This window comes from Martes martes (assembly GCF_963455335.1).
Source record: "Martes martes genome assembly, chromosome: 8".
In the NCBI taxonomy this organism is placed as follows: Eukaryota; Metazoa; Chordata; class Mammalia; order Carnivora; family Mustelidae; genus Martes; species Martes martes.
In genome coordinates, this window is record NC_137895.1 from 22,519,027 (window position 1) to 22,540,478 (window position 21,452).

The 21,452-nt window shown below is 41.8% G+C and overlaps 1 protein-coding gene across 10 annotated transcripts in view; it reads left to right on the forward strand.

Moving 5' to 3' along the window:
* The window catches only part of ANKS1B (ankyrin repeat and sterile alpha motif domain containing 1B), a gene marked incomplete at its 5' end in the record, with an annotated part of 1,134,786 nt that extends 1,123,064 nt beyond the window's left edge, over positions 1-11,722 (forward strand). For 6 of the 10 annotated variants that reach the window (XM_080810753.1, XM_080810755.1, XM_080810759.1 and 3 more), the window contains one exon: positions 9,845-11,722. In XM_080810753.1, the coding sequence (XP_080666879.1) occupies positions 9,845-9,955 (111 nt within the window). In that variant the 3' untranslated portion in view covers positions 9,956-11,722. Of the gene's footprint in view, positions 1-9,828 lie in introns of all 10 variants that reach the window. The other 4 variants (XM_080810756.1, XM_080810760.1, XM_080810762.1 and 1 more) reach the window with 2 other exon arrangements.
* Between the last annotated feature and the right edge of the window lie 9,730 nt (positions 11,723-21,452).

Consider the following 21,452-nt stretch of genomic DNA (forward strand, 5'->3'; position numbering starts at 1 on the left):
TCCCGGTTACTCTGCTAGAGGAAGCTAGCTAGATGCACAGGCTGGGCATGCATCTTGGGTCAGAGCAGAGCGGCCCTCTCCCCCTTTGCTGGAGGCTTAGACGCCAGCTTTCAGCATGCTCTCTCCCAGCAGCTGAGGCCTCCTGCAGAGCAGTGACTCTTCAGACGGTGCAGCCCCTCCTTCCTCCCCATCATCTGCCTTCCTCCAGGAATTTCCTCCCCTTCCCTCCCACAAGCTCTGTAGACATCCTGTCCTAACAGACTTTCATGACTTCAAAGCGGCCTCCTCTGGTAGTAGCAGTACCCAGAAGCTGGAACGTTCCCAACCAGCCTCCCATCTGGCTTCTGCTCTGGCTGCCGTATGGCATCCTAGGAACTCTGGGGCTTGGGACACACAGGTACTCCCAGATGCCTTGCTCTCATGCCCACATATCCTTCTATCTCTAGCTCTCTCCTCCCCACCATCCCCAGCTTGTGGGGTCATGGGGGAAGTGTAGGATCTCTAATGTTTGTCAGAAAGCACCTCCCTTTGTGACCATGTGGCTTGTTTACCATCTTCTTTTGGGCCTCTACTCCTGCCACCATTCTTGACAACTTCAGTCCTTGGGGCTGATCCCTCCAGCATCTGGCCTCTGCTCCTTGACTACTCACTTCCACCCCACTTCAACCGTTCACTCCCACGCTCACCCATCATCTCTGAGCATCACCAGTAACTGCATGTCCTCTGAAAATCTTCCCTTTGAACACCATGGTCCCTTCACCTCTGCACCTACCCAACCCCACTGGTACCCAGTCCTGATGCACTCCCACAAATCTAACTTGTTATGTTCAATTGCTTCTTTAACATCTAACAGACATCTAAAACGCAGCATGTCCCTAACAGAATTCTTTTCATTTTAATTCCAGTATAGTTAATATACAGTGTTACATCAGTTTCAGGTGTATAATAGAGTGATTCAACATTTCTGTACACTACTCAGTGCTCATCTAGACAAGTAATCTTAATCCCCTTCACCTATTTCCCCCACCCCACCTTCTGCTAACCATCAGTTCTCTATAGTTAGAGAGTCTGGGTTTTTTTCCTTTGTTCATTTCTTAAATTTCACATATGAGTGAAATGTATGGTATTTGTCTCTCTGACTTATTTCACTTAGCTTTATACTCTGTAGATCTATCTACGTTGTTCCAAATGACAAGATTTTATTTTTTATGGCTGAGTAATTTTCCATTATGTGTGTTTGCATGCATGCACGTGTGCACATGCATATATTTATATATTACACACACACACATTTTTCTTTATCCATTCATCTATCCGTGGACACTTGGATTACTTCCATAATTTGGCTATTGTAAATAATGCTGCAATAAAACAGGGGTGCATATATTTTTCCAAGTTAATGTTTTCAGATTCTTTGGGTAAATACCCAGTAGTGTGATTTCTGGGTCATGTTGTTAGTTCTATTTTTAATTTTTTAATGTTTTCCACAGTGGCTATACCAGGTTGCAGTTCCACCTACAGTGCAAGAGTGTTCCTTTTTCCTCCACATCCTCGCCAACACTTGTTTCTTATGGTTTTGATTTTAGCCATTTTGACAGGTTTGAGGTGATTATCTCACTGTGATTTCGATTTGCATTTCCCTAATGATGAGTGATGTTGAACATCTTTTCATGTGTCTGTTGGCCATTTGTGTATCTTATTTGGAGAAATGTCTTTGATGTCTTCTACCAATTTTTAACTGGATTATTGGGGGGTTTTGGTGTTCAGTTGTAAACGTTGGGGGTTTTTTTGTTTTTTGTTTTTTGTTTTTTTCATTTATTTATTTGAGAGAGAGCATGAGCAGGGGGGGAGGCAGAGGGAGAAGACAACTCTCCACCTAGCAGGGAGCCCAATGCAGGGCTTGATCCCAGGATCCTGGGATCATGACCTGAGCCAAAGGCAGATGCTTCACTGACCGAGCCACCCAGGCAGCCCCTAAAAGTTCTTTACATATATTGGATACTAACTCTTTATGGGATATGTCATTTGCAGATATCTTTTCCCATTCAGTAGGCTGTCTTTTAATTTTGTTGATTGTTTCCTTTGCTGTGCAGAAGCTTTTTATGTTGATGTGGTCCCAGTAGTTATTTCTGCTTTTGTTTCCTTTGCCTCAGGAGACATCTAGAAAAATGTTGCTGTGACTGATGTCAGAGAAATTACTGCCTGTTCTCTCTTCTAGGATTTTTATGGTTTTAGGTCTGATATTTAAGTCCTTAATCCATTTTGAGTTTATTTTGTATATGGTGTAAGAAAGTGGGCCACCTTTATTCTTTTGCATGTAGATGTCCAGTTTTCCCAGTAGCATTTGTTGAAGAGACTCTTTCCCATTGCGCATTCTTGCCTCCTGTACTGAAGATTAATAGATCATATCATAGGTTGATTTCTGGTCTCTCTCTTCTGTTCCATTGATCTGTGTGTCTGTTTTTGTGCCAGTACCATGCTGTTTTGATTACTACGGCTTTGTAGTGTAACTGAAATCCGGCATTGTGATTCCTCCAGTTTTGTTCTTCTTTTTCAAGATTGCTTTCACTATTCAGGGTCTTTTTTTTTTTTTTAAAGATTTTATTTATTTATTTGACAGAGAGAGATCACAGTAGACAGAGAGGCAGGCAGAGAGAGAGAGAGGGAGGGAAGCAGGCTCCCTGCTGAGCAGGGAGCCCGACATGGGACTCGATCCCAGGACCCTGAGATCATGACCTGAGCCGAAGGCAGCGGCTTAACCCACTGAGCCACCCAGGCGCCCCTATTCAGGGTCTTTTGTGGTTCTATACAAATTTTAAGATTGTCTTAGTTCTGTGGAAAATGTTGTTGGTATTTTGACAGGGATTGCATTAAATCTGTAGATTGCTTTGGGTAGTATGGACATTATAACAATATTTTTTCTCCCAGTCCATGAGCATGAAATATTTTGCCATGTTTGTGTCATCTTCAGTTTCTTTCATCAGTGTTTTATAGTTTTCAGGATATAGATCTTTCACATACTTGGTTAAGTTCATTCCTAGGTATTTTATTATTTTTGGTGCAATTGTAAGTGGGATTGTTTTGTTAATTTCTCTTTTTGTTAACTCATTATTAGTGTATAGAAATGCAGTGTTTTTCTGTATATTGATTTTGTATCCTGCGACATTACTTGAATTCATTTATCAGTTCTAGTAGTTTTTTGGTGGAGTCTTTAGGGCTCTCTATACATAGTATTATGTCACCTGCAGATAATAAAAGTTTTACTTCTTCCTTACCAATTTGGATGCTTTTCATTTCTTTTTCTTGTCTGATTGCTCAGGCTAGGATTTCCAGTACTGTGTTGAATACAGCTGGTAAGAGTGGACATCCTTGTCTTGTTTCTGATCTCAGGGGAACAACTCTGTTTTTCACCACTGAGTATGAAGTTAGCTGTAGGTTTTTCATGTGTGGCCTTTATTATGTTGAGGTATGTTTCCTCTAAACCTACATCATTGAGCATTTTATCATGAATGGATATTGCACTCTGTCAAATGATTTTTTCTGCATCTTTTGACATGATCATATGGTTTTTATCCTATTATTGATGTGATGTATCATGTTGATTGACCTGCAAATACGAACCACCTTTGCATTCTGGAAATAAATCCTATTTGATCGTGGTGAGTGATTTTTTTAATGTATTGTTGAATTTGGTTTGCCAGTATTTTGTTGTGGATTTTTGCATGAACGTTCATCAGGGATATTGGCCTGTAGTTCTCTTTTTTGACGGTGTCTTTTTCTGATTTTGATATCAGGGTAATGAGGGCTTCAGAGAATGAATTTGGAAGCTTTCCTTCCTCTTCTATTCATTGGAAGAGTTTGAGAAGAATAAGTATTAGCTCTTCTTTAAACATTCAATGGAATTTACCTATGAAGCTCTTTGGTCCTGGACTTTTGTTGGGAGTTTTTTTGATTACTGATTCAATTTTATTGCTGGTAATAGGTCCTTTCAAAGTTTTCTATTTTGGGGGGTGCATGGGTGGCTCAGTGGGTTAAAGCCTCTGCCTTTGGCTCAGGTCATGGTCCCAGGTTCCTGGGATCAAAACCCGCGTTGGGCTCTCTGCTCAGCAGGGAGCCTGCTTCCTTCTCTCTCTCTGCCTGCCTTTCTGCCTACTTGTGATCTCTGTCTGTCAAATAAAATAAAATAATTTTTTTAAAATTTTTTCCTATTTCTTCCTGACTCAGTTTTGGGAGGTTATATGTTTCCAGGAATTTATCTAATTTCTTCAAGTTTGTCCCACTTGTTGGCATATAATTTCTCATGATATTCTAATTCTTTTTTATTTCTGTGGTATCAGTTATTTCTCCTCTTTCATATTTGAGTGTGAGTCCACTATATTTATTTTGATGTGTCTGGCTAGAGGTTTATCAATTGCATTGATCTTTTCAAAGAAACATCTCCTGATCTGTTGGTTTTCTAATTTTCTATTTCATTTATTTCTGCTCTAATCTTAATTATTTCCTTCTTTCTGTTGGTTTTAGGTTTTTTTTTTTTCCCTTAACTTTAGGTGTAAAGTTACATTGTTTGTGATTTGTCTTGCTTCTTGAGGTAGGCCAGTATTGCTATAAACTTCCTCGTAGAATAGCTTTTTGTACATCCCAAAGATTTAGCATCATTATGTTTTCATTTTCATTTGTCTCCATGTATTTTTTTATTTCCTCTTTGATTTCTTGGTTGACCCATTCATTGTGTAGTAATGTTACTTAACCTCCATGTATATGTGTTCTTTCCAGACTTTTTTCTTGTGGTTGGTTTCTAGTTTCATAGTGTTGTGGTCAGATACATGGTATGACTTCAATATTTTTTAGTTTGTTGAGACTTATTTTGTGGCCTAACAGCTATTTTGGAGAATGGTCCTGTGCACTTGAAAAGAATGCATAGTCTGTTTTAGGATGGAATATTCTATCTGTTAAATGCATCTGGTCCGGTGTGTCATTCAAAGCAACTGTTTCTTTATTGGTTTTTTGATTGGATGATCCATTGATGTAAGTGGGATATTAGAGTCCCCTACTACCATTGTATTACTATTGATTACTTCCTTTATATTTGCTGCGAGCTGCTATGTATGTATTTGGGTGCTCCCATGTTGGCTGCATAAATATTTACAACTGTTCTATCTTATTGGATTGTTCCCTTTAGGTAGTGTCCTTTGTCTCTCAGTACAGTCTTTTTTGAAGTCTATTTTGCCTCCTCTCCCCCATGTTTTAGGTGTATGGTGTCAGATTTTGCATCCTTTTATTTTGTGAATCTCTTGACTGATTTTTATAGATATACTTAATTTTACTGCTTTTGTGCATCCTATTTTTCTTACTCCTGCTTATGGTCTTTCCTTTCCACTCAGAGTTCCCTTCAACATTTCTTATAGAGCTTGTTTAGTGGTCATGAATTACTTTAACTTTTATCTGGGAAACTCTTAGGAGGAAAAATCTCTCCTATTCTAAATAATAGCCTTGCTGGTTAGAGTTTTTCTTCTTTCAGCACTTGGAATATATCATGTCACTTTCTTCTGGTATGCAAAGTTTCTGCTGAAAAATCAGCAGATAGCCTTATGCCATTGTATGTAACTGTTATCTCTTGCCACTTTAAAAGTTCTCTTTATCACTACTTTTTGCCATTTTAATTACAATGTGTTTCGGTGTGGACCTCCTTGGGTTCTTTTGCTGGGGGCTCTCTGTGCCTCCTGGATCTGGACTTCCATTTCCTTCCTGAAATTAGGTAAGTTTTAAGCTATTATTTCTTCAAATAAGTTTTCTGCCCCCTTTTCTCTCTCTTCTTCTAGGAACCCTATAATGCAGTGTTATTATACTGAATGGTGTCACTGAGTTCCCTTAATCTATTCTCATTTTTTGTTAATCTTTTTTCTTTCTCCTGTTCAGCTTGATTGCTTTCCATTACTCTGTCCCCCACATTACTGATCCACTCTTCTACTTCCTTTAGTCTATTTATTCCCTCTAGTGTATTTTTAATTTGTTATTGGGTTCTTCATCTCTGATTGGTTCTTTTTTATGTTTTTCTATCTCTTTGTTGAGGGTCTCACTGAGGTCCTGTACTCTTTTCTCAAGCCCAGTAAGTACCTTTATGACCTTTAACTTATTTATCAGGCATATTATCTCCGTTACTTATCTCCAAGAGTTTAGCTGTCTTGCTGTGATTTTGTCCTGGTCTTTCATTTGGGACATATTCCTCTGTTTCCTCATTTTGTCTAACTCCCCGTGTCTGTTTCTATGTGTTAGGAAAGTTAGCTATGTCTCTTGCTCTTGAAAGTAGTGGCCTTAACAAGAAGAGGTCCTATAGTGCCCTGCAGTGCAATATCCCTTCTTTATCAGAACCTGGCACTTATGGGGTATCCCCTGTGTGCATTGTGTGCACCTTACTGTTGTGGCTGTGCTGCTTTTGCCTTCAGTCCAGTTGTCTTCCATGGCTCTCTTTACCTGTTGTGGGCAGGGTTTGGTTCCCTGTGTTGTTAGTGGGCCAGTCTGGGGCAGCCTTGGGCTTGAGTTGGGTTAGACCAGGTATTTTCCAGAGCTGCAGGAGCACTGCACTGCAGGGCACTCTCCCTGTGTTGTTCCCTTTTTGTTGGTGAGTGAGGCCTGTAGTCAGACCAAATATCTGCCCCCAGCCCACTCCTGGGGCCACAATAAGATTGCTTATGTGGTTTTAGTCCCCATTCCCCAGGGCAGGAGTCCCTTTGAGGTGGTGCTGACCCCTGTCAGGGCTGCTTGTATGCTGCCATGCTTGTGGCGTTGCTTTGGATGGACTCACCAAGGCCAGACTGGGGGGTAAGCATCCAGAGCATGCTGTTAGCAAGGTAGGTGGAGAGAGTTCTTGCTGCAGTGGTTCACACAGGTGTACCTGTTTCTAGGCTGGGGGGTGGGAGAGGGAAATGGTGCCTGCCAGCTCTTTTGTTCTTGAAGAAGTCTCCCAAAGACCTCTGCCCCTCCAGCACATGCTCTGAGATTAGTAAACAAATCTCCCTCCCTCCTGTATGCCCCAGGTGTTTTTCAGACTGCTGCTTCAATGCTGTATCTTGCTGGGGTTATTTGTTATACTGTCTCTCTCAGGGCAGGGATTCAGTTTCCTATCACTCTCTGGCTCACTGATTTTTCAAAGTTCCAGGTGTGTTAAACCCCACTGATTGTAAGAACTCATGATATTAAGTCCCTCTGGTTTTCAAAGCCAAATGTTATAGGAATTCATCTTCCCAGCACAGGTCCTCTGTGCCTGGGGTGGGGTTTGCTCCTCTCCCCTCTGCACCCACAACATCCCTCCCTTAGGGTCCTGCAGGTTTTTGGCTCCCAACTGCATCTCTGCCCTTTCTACCCTCTCCAGTATGGCCTCTGTTCTACAGTTAGCTACGAGAAGTCTTTTCTGCCAATCTATAGGTCATTTTCCGGGTTATTTACACTGATGTGGGTATTATCTAGGTGTATACATGGGATGAGGTAAGCCTAGGATTCTCCTCCTCTGCCATCCTCCCTGGAAGTTCCCAGAACAGAATTCTCGATTTTCCCCTCAAAGCGATTTATACTGTCTTCTCCAGTTCAATAAATGGCATAACCATTCACCATGTTGCTTAAGCCATAAATCCAGAGGTCGTCCTTAATTCCTGTCTTCCTCTGACCACTGCGTACAACACCTGGGCAGATTCCATCTACTCAGCCCCTAAAACATGTCTCAAATCCACCCACTCTCCATTTCCTCAGTCACCCTTCTCATCTAGGCCACCACCACTACTCTCTCCAGCACTATTGCAATACATGTCCTAACAGTCTTCCTTCTTCCTCATGCAACCGGAGTGATCCTAAAACACACATCAGATCATAGCACCTCTGCCCCAGATACCTAAACCTAATTTCTCCCCATGCTTCTCTCTGATGCTCAGGCCTTTCTATTCCCAGAACAGACCAAAACTCACTCCTACCTGAGGCCTTTGTGTCACCTGTTCCTTCCACCTATCATAGTATCCCCCATATTTCTGCAGAGCTGACCCCACTTGTTCAGATTTAAGCAACGTAAGAGGCTTTTCCTGGACCATTCATTCTGAGGTAGATACCCAGTCACACTCAAGTGTACACTTGCTTTTAATTCTGTGTAGCATTTATTGATGGGGATTTGTTTATTATCTATCCCCCCCCCCAAAAAAAAACTAAGTTAAATGTCCAGGAGTTGTCCCAGTATTTTTGGATTATCTTAGACTATTATATTGTTTCTCATATGGACTGGAAAAATCTGTTCCTGGCAGGTGCCTCCATCTGACTTTGATCTCCAAAAACTTCCAGATGAGCACAACTGGGTTGGGTGCCATGACGGCTTGTAAAATATGCACTGAAAAGCCTTCACTGAAAAATATGAAAATATATAGTGAATAATACTGATGTCCTTTAACTGCCTCAACATCCTATCCCTCTCAGCTGGTATCCATGTTCCATTTCCCTCAGGTCCAGTTGTTTACTTTTGAGAAATATTCCATGATTCCTAAGAATATGTGAAGTCCTTCCCACAGCCTTGTGGAGATAAAATCAATTCATATTGGAAGGTAGCCAAAGGGCATGGATTCCCACAGCCTTTTAGCAGGCTCCAAAGCTCACAGTGCAAGAGTGCAAGAGAAAGGAGATCTTTCTAGGCTTTCTTGCCCGAGCACTCCTGAGCAGAGCAGGTGGCCAGGGCCAGGGCAGATGTGGAAACACCAAAAGATGAGACAGCAGTGTGGTGAAAAACTTCCTCCAAGGCCCCTCCTGAGAGCTCACAGCTCAAGCATTACCCAGGAATGGCCTGTTTAACTTTGTATGCAAAGGGACTAAAATGGTTTTAATAGTAATTTTTATAGCTCAACTCAGTCTGGTCCAAGGTCCAGCTTGACCTGGCCCTGCTCACCTTTTCACCCTCCCATCTCCACTCTGCAAACTAACTGCAAGTTCTCAACCAGCCACTTCTCTTTACCACAGAAGCTTTGCACATGCTATTCCCCCCTCCCTGCCCCCTCACCAGACAAACTCTAGCTCGTCCTCCAGCTGTTTAGACATTACCTCATTCTTTTTTAATATCAAGTATTTCTGGTGTACCTACTATTATTTACTGGGTTATCAGGAGCTTTTCTAAGTTTGGGGAAACAGTGAAGAGAATAAAATCCTATACTGTGTGGAGGATGAAGGAATAAATATATATGTGGCATAAAGACTATAAAGGATAGAGCAGAAAAGGTGAGCAGAAAAGTTAGGATGCTATTTTTGTATTGGGTGAGGAGGTGATGTTTGAGTTGTGACCTGAATGACATTAGGGTGTAAAACATTCAGGTGTCTGGGGAAAGGCATTCCCACAGAGCAGATGATGTGAGCAGAGGCCCTGGGTATGATCTTGGCATGCAGGGAGAAGCAGAGTCAGTGTGGCTAGACCTCACCTTGAGGAATTTGGGCTTATTCTGTAATGGAAACTACTGTAGGCTTGAGAGCTGGAGAGTGGCATAACCTGGTTCATCTTCTCTAGGAAGGCCCCTGGCTCCCTAACCACAGAGCACCCTCCCTCCCTCCATCCCCTTTTTCAGTATTGAAGTGCTTCTGTGTTTGCTCCCCATCTGTGTGCCTTCAAGAGCAAGGGCCAGGTCTCATTCACCACCCACCCTTTGAATGCCTTGCATACAGTCCTTATGCAATAAACATGTATGAAAAGAACAAACACGATTCTCACATACCTGTTGGTTTGTGACAGGACTGCAGGCCTAGTGTTGGTTTCCAAGAAGTGTTAGGAAGCATGTTTGCACCCTGGTACAGGTACCGTATAACAGGCATCAGCCTTTCTGTTTTAAAGCAGATCGACCCATCTGAGCAAAAGACTCTGGCCAATCTGCCGTGGATTGTGGAGCCGGGACAAGAAGCCAAGAGAGGAATTAATACCAAGTATGAAACCACAATTTTCTGATACTCACCATCCTCCTGTCCTTGCGGTGCCTTGCACGCTGAGCAGTCCCGGAGCAGGCTTCCCTTCGCGCCTCAGTTTCCACCCAGCCCAGGAGGAAGACTGCTCTGTTTGTGTGGCCTTGTCACGGGCGAAAGGCCGCTGGCCATTCCTGGGGACGTTCTTTCTGCACCAGTGACAGAAAGTGTGCAACCAAGACTTTCCAGCCGTAACCCCTGAGAGGCATGAGTTGAGATTTTTGGCTGACTCTCCCGACTCCCCTCCCTGCCACCACCCAAGGTATTTCTAATGACTCTGCCCCCAACACTGCTTTGCTGAATTTGGGGATAATACCTTTAAAAAAAAAAAAAAAAGGTACAGGGGATCTCTAATACTGCCTAAAAGTATAAAAATCTTGGATTTTTCAGTCAGCAGTTTTAAAGGTAGAATCAGAACTACCCCCATAAAACACCTGTAAAATCATAACACTGAGCATCATTTCATGCATAAGGACAAAAACCACCCCCATGATTGCCAGGAAATCCTGTTTCCCGATTTCTATATTTGTCGATTTTATATGTAATCAACCATGTCAGATAAAGAAAACATTTACATCTATGGATTGATTCAAAATTTAAGAATGATTCAAAACAGAGGAATTTATTATGCACAGAAAAATGTGTCTTGTATTAAATATTTTTATTAAAAGAATGTTTCATTAATGCACTGATAAGAAAACTAGGTTAGTTGTGAGGGATGTTTCTGGTTTCATTTCTAAATAACTAAATTTTTACTGCTATCACCAAGAGGACTGGCTTGGGCGTGGCAAAGTGCTGATGACACTCCCCAGAGCAGGAGATTAGGGCAAGCAGACTGGCATCCAACCGAAAGTGCTGATGCAGCCATAAGCTGCAAAGATTGTTTTTTTTAACCTTCACAGTGTTTTAAAGAAAACGTTAAAAAAAAAAAATCTAGGGCTCCTGCTGTCAAGATTTCTGTCATGGAAACCTTGTTTGAGAAAGGTGTTAACAAAATTCTATTGCAAAAATTTTTTTCTAGAAAAAATAAAATACAAAAAAAAAAAAAAGGAGGAGAGATTCCAAAGTAATAAAACTCTTTTCTTGAAACAAATAAATGTTTGCTTACTATTTGATTAAATAAAATTTACTTACATTTCTTTAAGGTATTTTAATTTTTTTAATGTCTCTGTGGAGTATTTGTATGATACCATAATGTATATTTATGTAGAATCAAATTATATAAACAGTACCAATATCATTATAGAAAAAAAATAACATTTTAATGTATATTGTTCTAACTGATCATATTGTGAATCATTTTGAAGTTCATTATAGCGATATTGATAAATTGTGGGATTGTCTTAATGTTTTTTTTTATTAACCAGTATTATTTCAAACCTGAGGATTATCAGTTATTCATCAGTTGGTGAGTTTTAAAGAAAGATAATTAAATTTTATTTCAAACTGACAAATGTATATGGATTTAGTTCAGTGTTGAAGAATTTTAATACAATATTAAATTACTTGACCTGAACAGTTCCTTGTATATATTTTGCCTATTCACTGTTGATATGTATGTAGTAAATGGAGAGTAAAATAACACTGAAATATGGTACCAAAAGGTAATTGTATAGGAGCAAAGTAAACAGTAGCTTTGCTAAGACAGAAACATATGTGTAAATATGCTTGGGCTTCCAGTTATAAATTTTGTAATTTTTGTCATTATTTATATCCTATTAAAAAAAAGCACACAAAATAAAACGGAAATTGTACAGCCACCGGTGCTTGGCATCGTTCTGTGAGCACCTTCCCACTTCCATTTAGGAAAAAAAGCAAAGGCCCAGCCTCTTCCAACAGCTATAGCTAAAGGGCTTTTTTAATTGGCAAAATTGAGAAAATTTACTCATTTCTAAGTTCAACCAGTCTGAGTAAGATACATTGGCCTTTAAAGTTTAAATTTCAGCCAGAAAATACCCAATGTCTTTAAATATTACAGTAGGCTACAAGGAGAAATTGCCAAAACAAATTTCTAAAAGGGCAAGGACCACCCAAATAGATCATTTGTGTGGGACAAAACAGCATGGTTGGGAAAACATGTACACATTTGTCTCAGGTTGGGCTGCTAAATGAAATATCAGACTGTGTGGCTTAAACAACAGATGTATTTCTCGCAGTTCTGGCGGCTGAAAAGTCCAAGATCAAGATGCTGGCAGATAAGTTTCTCTCTGAGGGCTCTTCTCTTGGTTTGTAGGCATCTACCATCTTCCTGTGCGGTCATATGATCTGTGTGTGTGTGTGTGTGTGTGTGTGTGTGTGTGTGTGTGTGTAAATACACATGCGCACAGAGTCGGGGAGCAGCAAGCTCTCCGTTGTCTCTTCTTGTAAGGGCACTAATCCCCTTCTGAGGGCTCCACCATCAATACCCCCATGTAACCTAATTATCTCCCAAAGGCCCACTTCCAAATACCATCACATTGGAGGATTAGGCCTCAACATATAAATTTTGGTAGGGGTTAAAACATTACATAACATCAATCCTTCCGTTTTTCTAAAACACATGTGCCAGCTGCACATCAAATGATATAGGGCCATATTAGAGATACCGGAAAGATCAACATTTCACATTCTATATCCTGTGACTTTCAGGAGATCTCCCTGCACTCCTGGATCTAAGTCTGTTACTCTTTGAAACACACACCAAAACATATGGGGTGCTACCAGCCAGACATGCACGGACACATAGCTTTGAAAACACTAAAACCAACCTGAGAGAGGGAGTGACATTCACAGAGGCAGAAAGGGCAGGTTTCCTGAAGAAAGGTTTGGGCTGGGATTTTAGATGGTAATGCTTCAACTGGGCTAATTTGGCCCCTTTTTATCTTTGGTAACCACCAAGAGGTCAGCAGTCTTCTCTCTGTGGATCAAATGCTTATTTGTTATCAGTTATGGTCCCAGCATGAAGCAGATGGCACATTCCGATTGGGATATTTTAAGAGTTTAATAAATAGAATACTTACATAGGTGTTGGCAGCATGAAGGGAAACAGACGGGTGGAACAGTGTCTCTGGGCTGGTAATGGCCTGAGGGAGAATGGGAAAGGAGAAGACTATGGAGGGGGCTGGGGGACATGGCCAGCGGTAGTGGCCCTCAGAGAGGGAGCCAGGGATTAAAATAGCCTGATCTCACTCTCCACCTTGCATTACCTGAACCCACTGGAAGCCAGAAGACAAGGAGCCCATTGATATGGTCTACATAAGGCAGGGAAGAGGAAGGAGAGATCTAAGGGGTAAATAGAAGAGAGCCAGCACATATAATGAAGGGATATGCAGCTGATTTCTTGAAGGGGGAGTCTGGCACATTAGTGAGTGCAGTATCCACGGGCAATCGTGATCCTTGAATGCTAGTACTATTCCAAAAAAGAACTTTAATTCAATTACTCATTTTTCTTATATTATGTTCTATGATAAGTTTGGGTGAATGAACGCTATGAAAAGTATGCCTAGTTAATTCATTAATAAGTCATGGCAGTGGTTTTTCTCGACATACCAGATTTTCTGTTGGAATAGTTAGGAATATTATTGGGGTATATAATGTTTGGATATGACGGGCCAGTAAACAGGCTTAGGCAATGAACACATGGCCAAATTCTCAAAAATAAAAATTCACACCTGGACCCCAAGTAACATTGCTCTTAAGCTACTTCTGAACAGAAAGGAAAATGTGATGAGTGGGCTAGCCTCCAGAGTTCATTCTCCCACAGAACTGGAATATAATGACTGTTCAGAAGTCTATATAGAGCAAAGCCTTTTTTTAAGACATTTTTTCAGTTCTCTTTTTATATAAGTTATTCACTGGGTATGTTTCCTATGAAAATCAAGCAATCTGACGGTAATAAACACATTTTCTTAAAATATAATTGGGGAACCAGCCTACACAGGCCAGCAGAGTCTACCTGCACCAAGGCTGCATCAACCCGCCCCCTACTCCATTCCTGGCCCCCCTACACCTAGCCCACCCCATTCCCATTTACTGCTGTCTATGAAAATGTACAAATGAACCCAGGCATCTGGCTGCCCCAGCAACAGAGTCCTGTGTCCCACAGAAACCAGCTCCAAAGGAGGCAGAGAATTTCCTGAGGCTCGTTGCCCAATCACCATCCTGCATACTGTGAAATTCCGTTAGTACCCATGAGCCAGGTCTTATTTTTGTAGGGGAATTAACCCCAAGAATTTGTTGCAGACCTAGGAATACCAATCCCACTTAACTGTTTCCTCTCTTCATCCCAGGCCAATCTACTCACTGACAACTTCCTCTGTGTTCATCGTGGCTCCATTCTACTTAGAATTGTTAATGCAAAGATGGTCATTCCTGACCCAACACACTGCACATTGTGTATCGTAAGGAATTGTAGCTACAAATTATTTATCATTGAAATAGTTTTTGTTTTACTCTCGAAAACCCCAGAGACCTGGGTTTGTAAAAGCTGCATAGGCATTTAACTTTCCAAGACTAGTTAATGACCAAGTGTATAAAAACCTACATCAGAATGCAAAGGAGACTCTGCACTGTACAGCTCCATTAGGGTCCCTGCAACAGCTGAGGTTTTCTCAGGGGTTCAGACAACTGAAGGGCATGCATGTCACAGAACAGTCCTCACAAGCACAGCAGAGCTAATGCGCATCTTCCAAGTCCTGCCATTTAGGAAACATCTAAGTTACGTCTCAGAGGACAGTATGAGCAAGCTGAGATGGGGTTGTTCTTACTCATGACATGGTAATAAAAGCCGTTCAAGGAAATCCATATTCAATAATTTAATTGTCCTCTGGATGTCTCAGTGCCTCTTCAATGAAGCATCCCAACAGCTGCTCCGTGAGGAGCCTACAGCTCTCCCTCTTACTGCCTCTCCTCCATAAGATATGTGAAAAGGGAAGCCAAGACGCCTCCAAGTGAGAAGCAACATCAGCTGTTTTCTGACATTTGAAAGGCTGATTTCTCTCTACTTATCGAAAGTGCATGCTTAGTTTTCTGAGAGGAAAAAAAAACAAAAACAGAAACCGCAATGTGCTAAGTGTTGAGTCAAGGGAGACTGGGAAGAAAGGCACAGGAAATTCAGGAATACCATTCAAGCAGGCCATTTCCGGAGTGTGTGTCTGGGTAGGGAGATGGAAAGTTGCAAACTCATATGGTTTCAGAGCCATGCAGGTGTCATGAGTGAGGGAGGATGTGATGATCTACAGAGCAACTGTCTCATTTCAGGGGGCAGCTCCTACTTACTTTCAGCTGATTGTTGCCAGGCAGAAATAAAGACCCTGGGTCAACAGATTTTCTAAGAAATCAGTATTTATGCAAAATCACCAGATTTCCAAATGCTGGCAACAAACTCAGCATTTTAAAAAATAAGTGTGGGCCAAATAAAACTCATCTGTGGGCTGGGCGTGATCCATGCATCACTTCTTTGTGACTTTCTGAGATTCCACCAAGTTTCAACAGCCTCACAGCCAGCTAGATGTCCAGTACTTATCAGAGGAGGAACAGTGTGTCTGTGGCTAGAGTGAGGGGGTGGAGGAGGCAGAGATGCAGAGTCACTGACATTTGTTGGACTACTCTTATACACCAGGTTGGTTTATTATCAGGAACTGAATTTAGGGACTAGTAGCAAAGATCAGAAATAACCGTCTCTTAAACAGGAAAGGGTTGAATTTTTTTCTCATGTAATATCAATTTCAGAAATCGTATAGGGCTGGAATAGGAGGTCAACAAGCTCCTTCTACATTTCTATTCTGTCATCCTTAGCATATAACATCTGTAAGGTCACCTCATGATCATAAAATGGCTGCTGGAGCATTACCCAGCACATCCACATTCCAGACAATAAAAAGAATAATGACCTAAGGTCTCCTACCCCCCAACTGAGTAAGACAATCTTTTAGGAGCTTTCCTGGAAGCTTCAACCCCCAACTCTTTGGCCACCCCTGTATAGGCAGCTGGAAAATGTAGCTATTGATTTTAGCTGAGCAAATTGCAGCCCCCAACAATAAAGGAGTTGTTAGTGAGGAAAAGGGACAGATTGGATATTAGGATGGCCACCAACAGTGTCTGCCATGATGGGAATAATCATGGCACTAGGTAAAAAGTGAAACCAAGTCACACAGGTGAGATACCTGGATAGAAAAGCCATGACCAGAGGAGGAACTGATGGTAATAACCTTAAAAGAGTTGCTCTATAAATTAACCATCAAATCCAACCACAAAAGATCCCCACATCTGTGTTAATATAATAGACATATCAAACATCTGTGCTGCCCAGCAACACTCCTGAGGTTGTCATGGCAGAGCAGGTATGGGAGCACACTGTAGAAGCAGTCATCAAAGCTGGCAGCTGGACAGAAGAACTGGCAATGGCCTGGTCATCAAGGGCAACAGAGCAAAGGGTACTGGTTTTCAATCTCCACTGCACTCTGGAATCAACTGGGGAACTTTAAAACAATATGGATGCCTGGGTCCCATCTCCAGAGATTCTGAATTAATTGGTCTGGAATGAGGTCTGGGTTTAGGGAGGTTTTTAGATTTCCCAGATAATTTTGGTGCAACAAAGTGTAAGAATCCTCATCCCTGGATGGATGAGGCCCTCCTGATCCCCTGAGAAGTTGGGCAGCACACCAGAGGCTCCTTTGGAAGAGAAAATTAAAACATTTGCTGAGAGTCACACAGCTAGGACGTTACTGTAGCCAGGATTTGAACTTGGATACACCTGACAGCCAAAGCCAGAGTTCTACCATACTTTCAAGCACCAAACCCAAGCAGCAAGCCCAAGGTCTCTTTTCTCCATTCTCATTTCCAATCCTCCACTACTCATGGGTGCAAACACATCCCAAAGAGAAGAAAGTTTCAGACAGCTCAAAAGAAAGACCTACCACGAGGTAGAAAAGGATGCCTAGAGAAAGCAAAGTCACAGGTTCCCCCTTCATAAATCATGGAAACATGGGCAACAAAGGAATGGAAGTTTATAACTGAAACAAAAGATAATAATGCTATTGAGGTCTGTATCAGATGCCTGACATATCTTTCAACCCTCACAAAAAACTCTGCAATCAAGTATTGTGGTCCCTATTTGACAAATAAGGAAACTGAGGCTCTGAGAGGCTCACCTTTTCAAATGGAGGGTAGAGGAGAAAAGGAAATGAAATCAGGTGGCAGAAGAAGGGCTGCCACTAATCTCAAATGAACCCCCTAAGAGTTTCAAAGGAGAAATAAGCATCTCCAGGGAGCAGGCCATAAGGCTGTTACCTTCCATGTTCAATGCTTGAATCATATGAGAATTGAGACCAGGCTGGGTAGTAGCCAAAGGCTGGAAAACCCAAAACATCCCCCAACCTCTGCCATCCATTTGGATCCTACGAGAATGGACCCTGGTTCTTTTTTTCCAAGGAGCAATCCCTACAGACACAGAGATGGGCTAACCAGAATACCAAAAGTAGAAGCTCCTCAAGGGCAGGGACCACCTCTGACAGCTCAGGCCTTAGAAGCAGTCATGACACATGATGTGAATGAGTGAAATGAATAATGAATTAAAGCGCAGAACTGAAATGATGTTCCTGGATCCTCTCACCCAGGGGCTTTAATGAGGTGGCCAACTGCATGGACCCAACACCCCAGCTCCACCACTTCGCTGTGGGGCGCTGGCGACTTAACCTCTCTGCACCTGTTTCCACATCTAGACAAGAGATAATACCTTGCGGCCCTGTTGTGAGGATTCAATTACATAATGTGTGGAATGTGCCCAGCATAGGACCTGGCACAGAAAACAACAGTAAAAAAATAACAGCTCTTCCTTCCTTCCTTCTAAAAAGGATTTGTTAGGTATCAGAAAGTTATCTGACAGAGTGGGGCAAATAAACACAAGATGAAGGGTTTAGAATCACTGCTAATTAAAAATGAATCAGAGATGAAAAACACAGATCTCCAAAATCTTCCTCAGGGGCTGAAACCCAAGCCTTGACCCCTAGACTAGTGTTCACCTGCCATAAACCCAGGAGGATTCCACTTCCAATTGAAACTGACATTTAACTTGTCTCTTTAACATTTAACATTTAACATTTAACTTTAACATTTAACTGGGTCTCTCTATAAAGAAAATCAGATTTGGACTGTGGCCTTGGCTTTGTCACAGATTAACTGCTTGGGGTGTAGTTCTTCCTCTCTCGGCTAGGACCGCAGAGTCTGCAAATCCACTCAAGTACTATGAAGACAGAATAAGGGCTGGGGAGGCGATGAAAATTTGAATGGATGGTGAAATGTGTGCTCCCGCTCCCCACAAGAGCCATCTTGTGCTAAGCAGGAGCTTAGCACATTCATTCAGCTACTGGGTGTTTTCCAGTTTGATCAGTTGCTCAGAAACATGCCACCCAAACTTGGGCCTGGCATGCTCTCTGTAGTTACTTACTCCAGCCCTGGGTGATGGGAAATCACAGAGGCAGATTTTCTGTTCACTTCTCTGTGATAAGCCGTATTCCCCGTTCTGAAGACCTAACCTCATAAATGAATTTACAACGAACACCAGCAGCTCATTTTCCTGAATCATAATTTAAATGAAAATTTCCCCAAGTTATGGTCTTCTTACATCACCTTAGAAGTAATACGCTGTTGTTGCCAAATGATTTCAAAGACTTGGTCTCTGGTGAGTCCCACGTATGATGCACATTTTTCTACCCCTTCCCTGTGAATATACACAACTACACTATAATTCTATGGTTAAACTCATAGCCTGATAGCAGCTGATATTCTAATTCAGGCATTTAATAACTGTATAGTATCTCCATAGTTTTAAGGGGAGGGGTTACGAGCAAGGAAATCTATTCAAGTGACAATCTTCAGAGACCAAGAATTATTCGAAAATCATTTCCTCCTTCTCTAAAGGTTGGTAAGTAAATTATAGTAACATAATGTTGAATAATAGATTGCCATACTTGCCAACTTAAACACTTCAGGAGCATGTTTATTCATTTCATATAATCTAGAAGCAAATCTTTTTTATTCAAGTGAAGTTTTACTTTCCTCTAATGATGCTTCACAATAAAATGCCAAACTAAAGCAGAAAGATAAAGAAAATGCTGGTGACCTGCTACTTCTTAATTAGCCTCTTGATACCCTAGTGCAGAGGGAGAACATAGAATGTGCTACGGGCACTCAAGCATACATACAGGAATTTCATTCAACAAATATTTATTGAGACTCCCAACTGGAGCCAGGCTTATGTTAGGCTGTGGTGTAAAAGACATAGACCTGGCTTCATGGAGCTTATGATCTAATGAGGGACTCCAAAAAGTAAATAATACAGGGTGCTAAAAGTCATGGCAGAGAAGAGGGCACAACGAAAGGACTGGGCAGACCTTCAGCAGAAGGGTTATCTCAAAGAATATATGAAGGATAAGAAGGAATCGGGGAAAAATTAGCCATGAGATGGGGAGTACAGAAGAGAGAACAGTGTATACAAAGACACAGAGGCAAGAGAGCACACAACAGGTCCAGGGTTTTAAAGAGAAGTGACAAGATTAAGATGGCACTTTGGAAAGATTAAGCAAAGGGACATGACTGAACAGCAGCCAGCAAACTGCTGTCAGGCCAAAGATGACACGACCTGAATTACACTAAGGAATGTTCACTGAGCACTTTCTTGGTCCAAGCGCTGAGGTAAGTACTTCATGAGCATTATCTTATTAAATCTTTACAACAACCATGAAAAGGAAGAACAGATACCCATTTTACAGATACAACAACTGCTGATATTTTCTTGTTTTCTTATTATCTATTATTCCCAATTTCTCCTAACAATTAAAATGTATTTATGTATTGCCCCAGCTGCTACCTAAAATAGTGCTTGGCACACAGTAGATATGCAAGCCATATGGGAAAGACAAGCAGGTGGCTGAACAAACAAACCAATAAAGAAATTTTGCCCAAAATCACATTGAGTTAAGAGACCCACACCCACTGCATTCACTATAACTTACCACACCACGCTGCAATTCTTATTCTTTGTGGTCCTTCTCAGTCTCCTGTGCTGTTCCCTCATCTCACCAACTTCACACTGCCCTGGACTCTGGCTTACGACTCCAATCTTGTCTATCAACACCTGTTTGACTGCTGATCTCATCTGATCCTATGGTTTTAAATACATTTGATTCACTAATGATTCTCAGATTTATATTGCCATCACAGATTTTTCCCATGAACTCCAGACCTTTTAATCCAACCACCCACTCAACATCCCCACTTGGATATCTAATGGCCATCTCAAACTTACTATGTCTAAAACCCTGCCTCATCTCAGTTAATGGCAACTCTAATCTCCTTCCAATAGTTCAAGCCAAAGAGCCAAAACCTTGGTGTCGTTCTTTTTTTTTTTTTAATTTTTTTCAGGGTTCATTGTTTATGCACCACACCCAGTCCTCCATGCAATACGTGCCCTCCTTAATACCCACCACCAGGCTCACCCAAACCCCCACTGACCTCCCCTTCAAAACCCTCAGTTTGTTTCTCAGGGTCCACAGTCTCTCATGGTTCATCTCCCCCTCCGATTTCCCCCAACTCACTTCTCCTTTCCAATTCCCAGTGTCCTCCGTGTTATTCCTTATGCTTCAAGATCAAAAGCTTCTGCACAGCAAAGGAAACAGTCAACAAAACAAGAGGCAACCCACGGGATGGGAGAAGATATTCACAAATGACACTATAGACAAAGGACTGGTATCCAAGATCTATAAAGAACTCCTCAAACTCAACACACACAAAACAGATAATCACGTCAAAAAATGGGCAGAAGACTTGGCATCATTCTTAACTTGTCTCCCTCACAATCTTTAACCAATCCACTGGTAAATCCTATTAACTCTTATCATTAAAATATATACAGAATCCAACTGTCACACCCCCTACTATTGCCATCCTAGCCCAGCTGCCTTCATTTTGCCCAAATTATTGCAAAAGTTTCTCATTGGTACCCCATGCCTGTCCCCCTTTTCAACTGAATCTCAATTTCCCACTGCCAAAGGAGCCACCTAAAGCTTAAGTCAGATCACTCCACTGCCCGAACTAATCCAGTAGCTCCCACCGCACTTAAAGTCCTTACAGTTGCCGAGGAGGCCCTGCACGGTGACGCACCTCTTGTTACTCTCCAGCGGCACACCAGCTTCCTTGCTACTTCTTTAACAGAGCAGCCCATCCACTGTCCTGTCTGCGCTCACTGCACTCTCGCTTGGGAATCTCCAGATACCTGGATGACTCACTCCCTCACCTTCCAGGTGTGGACTGAAGTGCCACCTTCTCCGTGAGCACCTCCATCTAAAACTGTAAAGCTTCTCCCCTCCCCACTCAAACATACCAACTAATTTGCTATAGATTCTATTTACTTTTATTCTGCCTCTCCTTGGCCCATACCACAGTTGGAAAAAGACTGTTTGCTCACTTTTATATCCCCAATTCCTACAAAAAACGCCAGGCACATG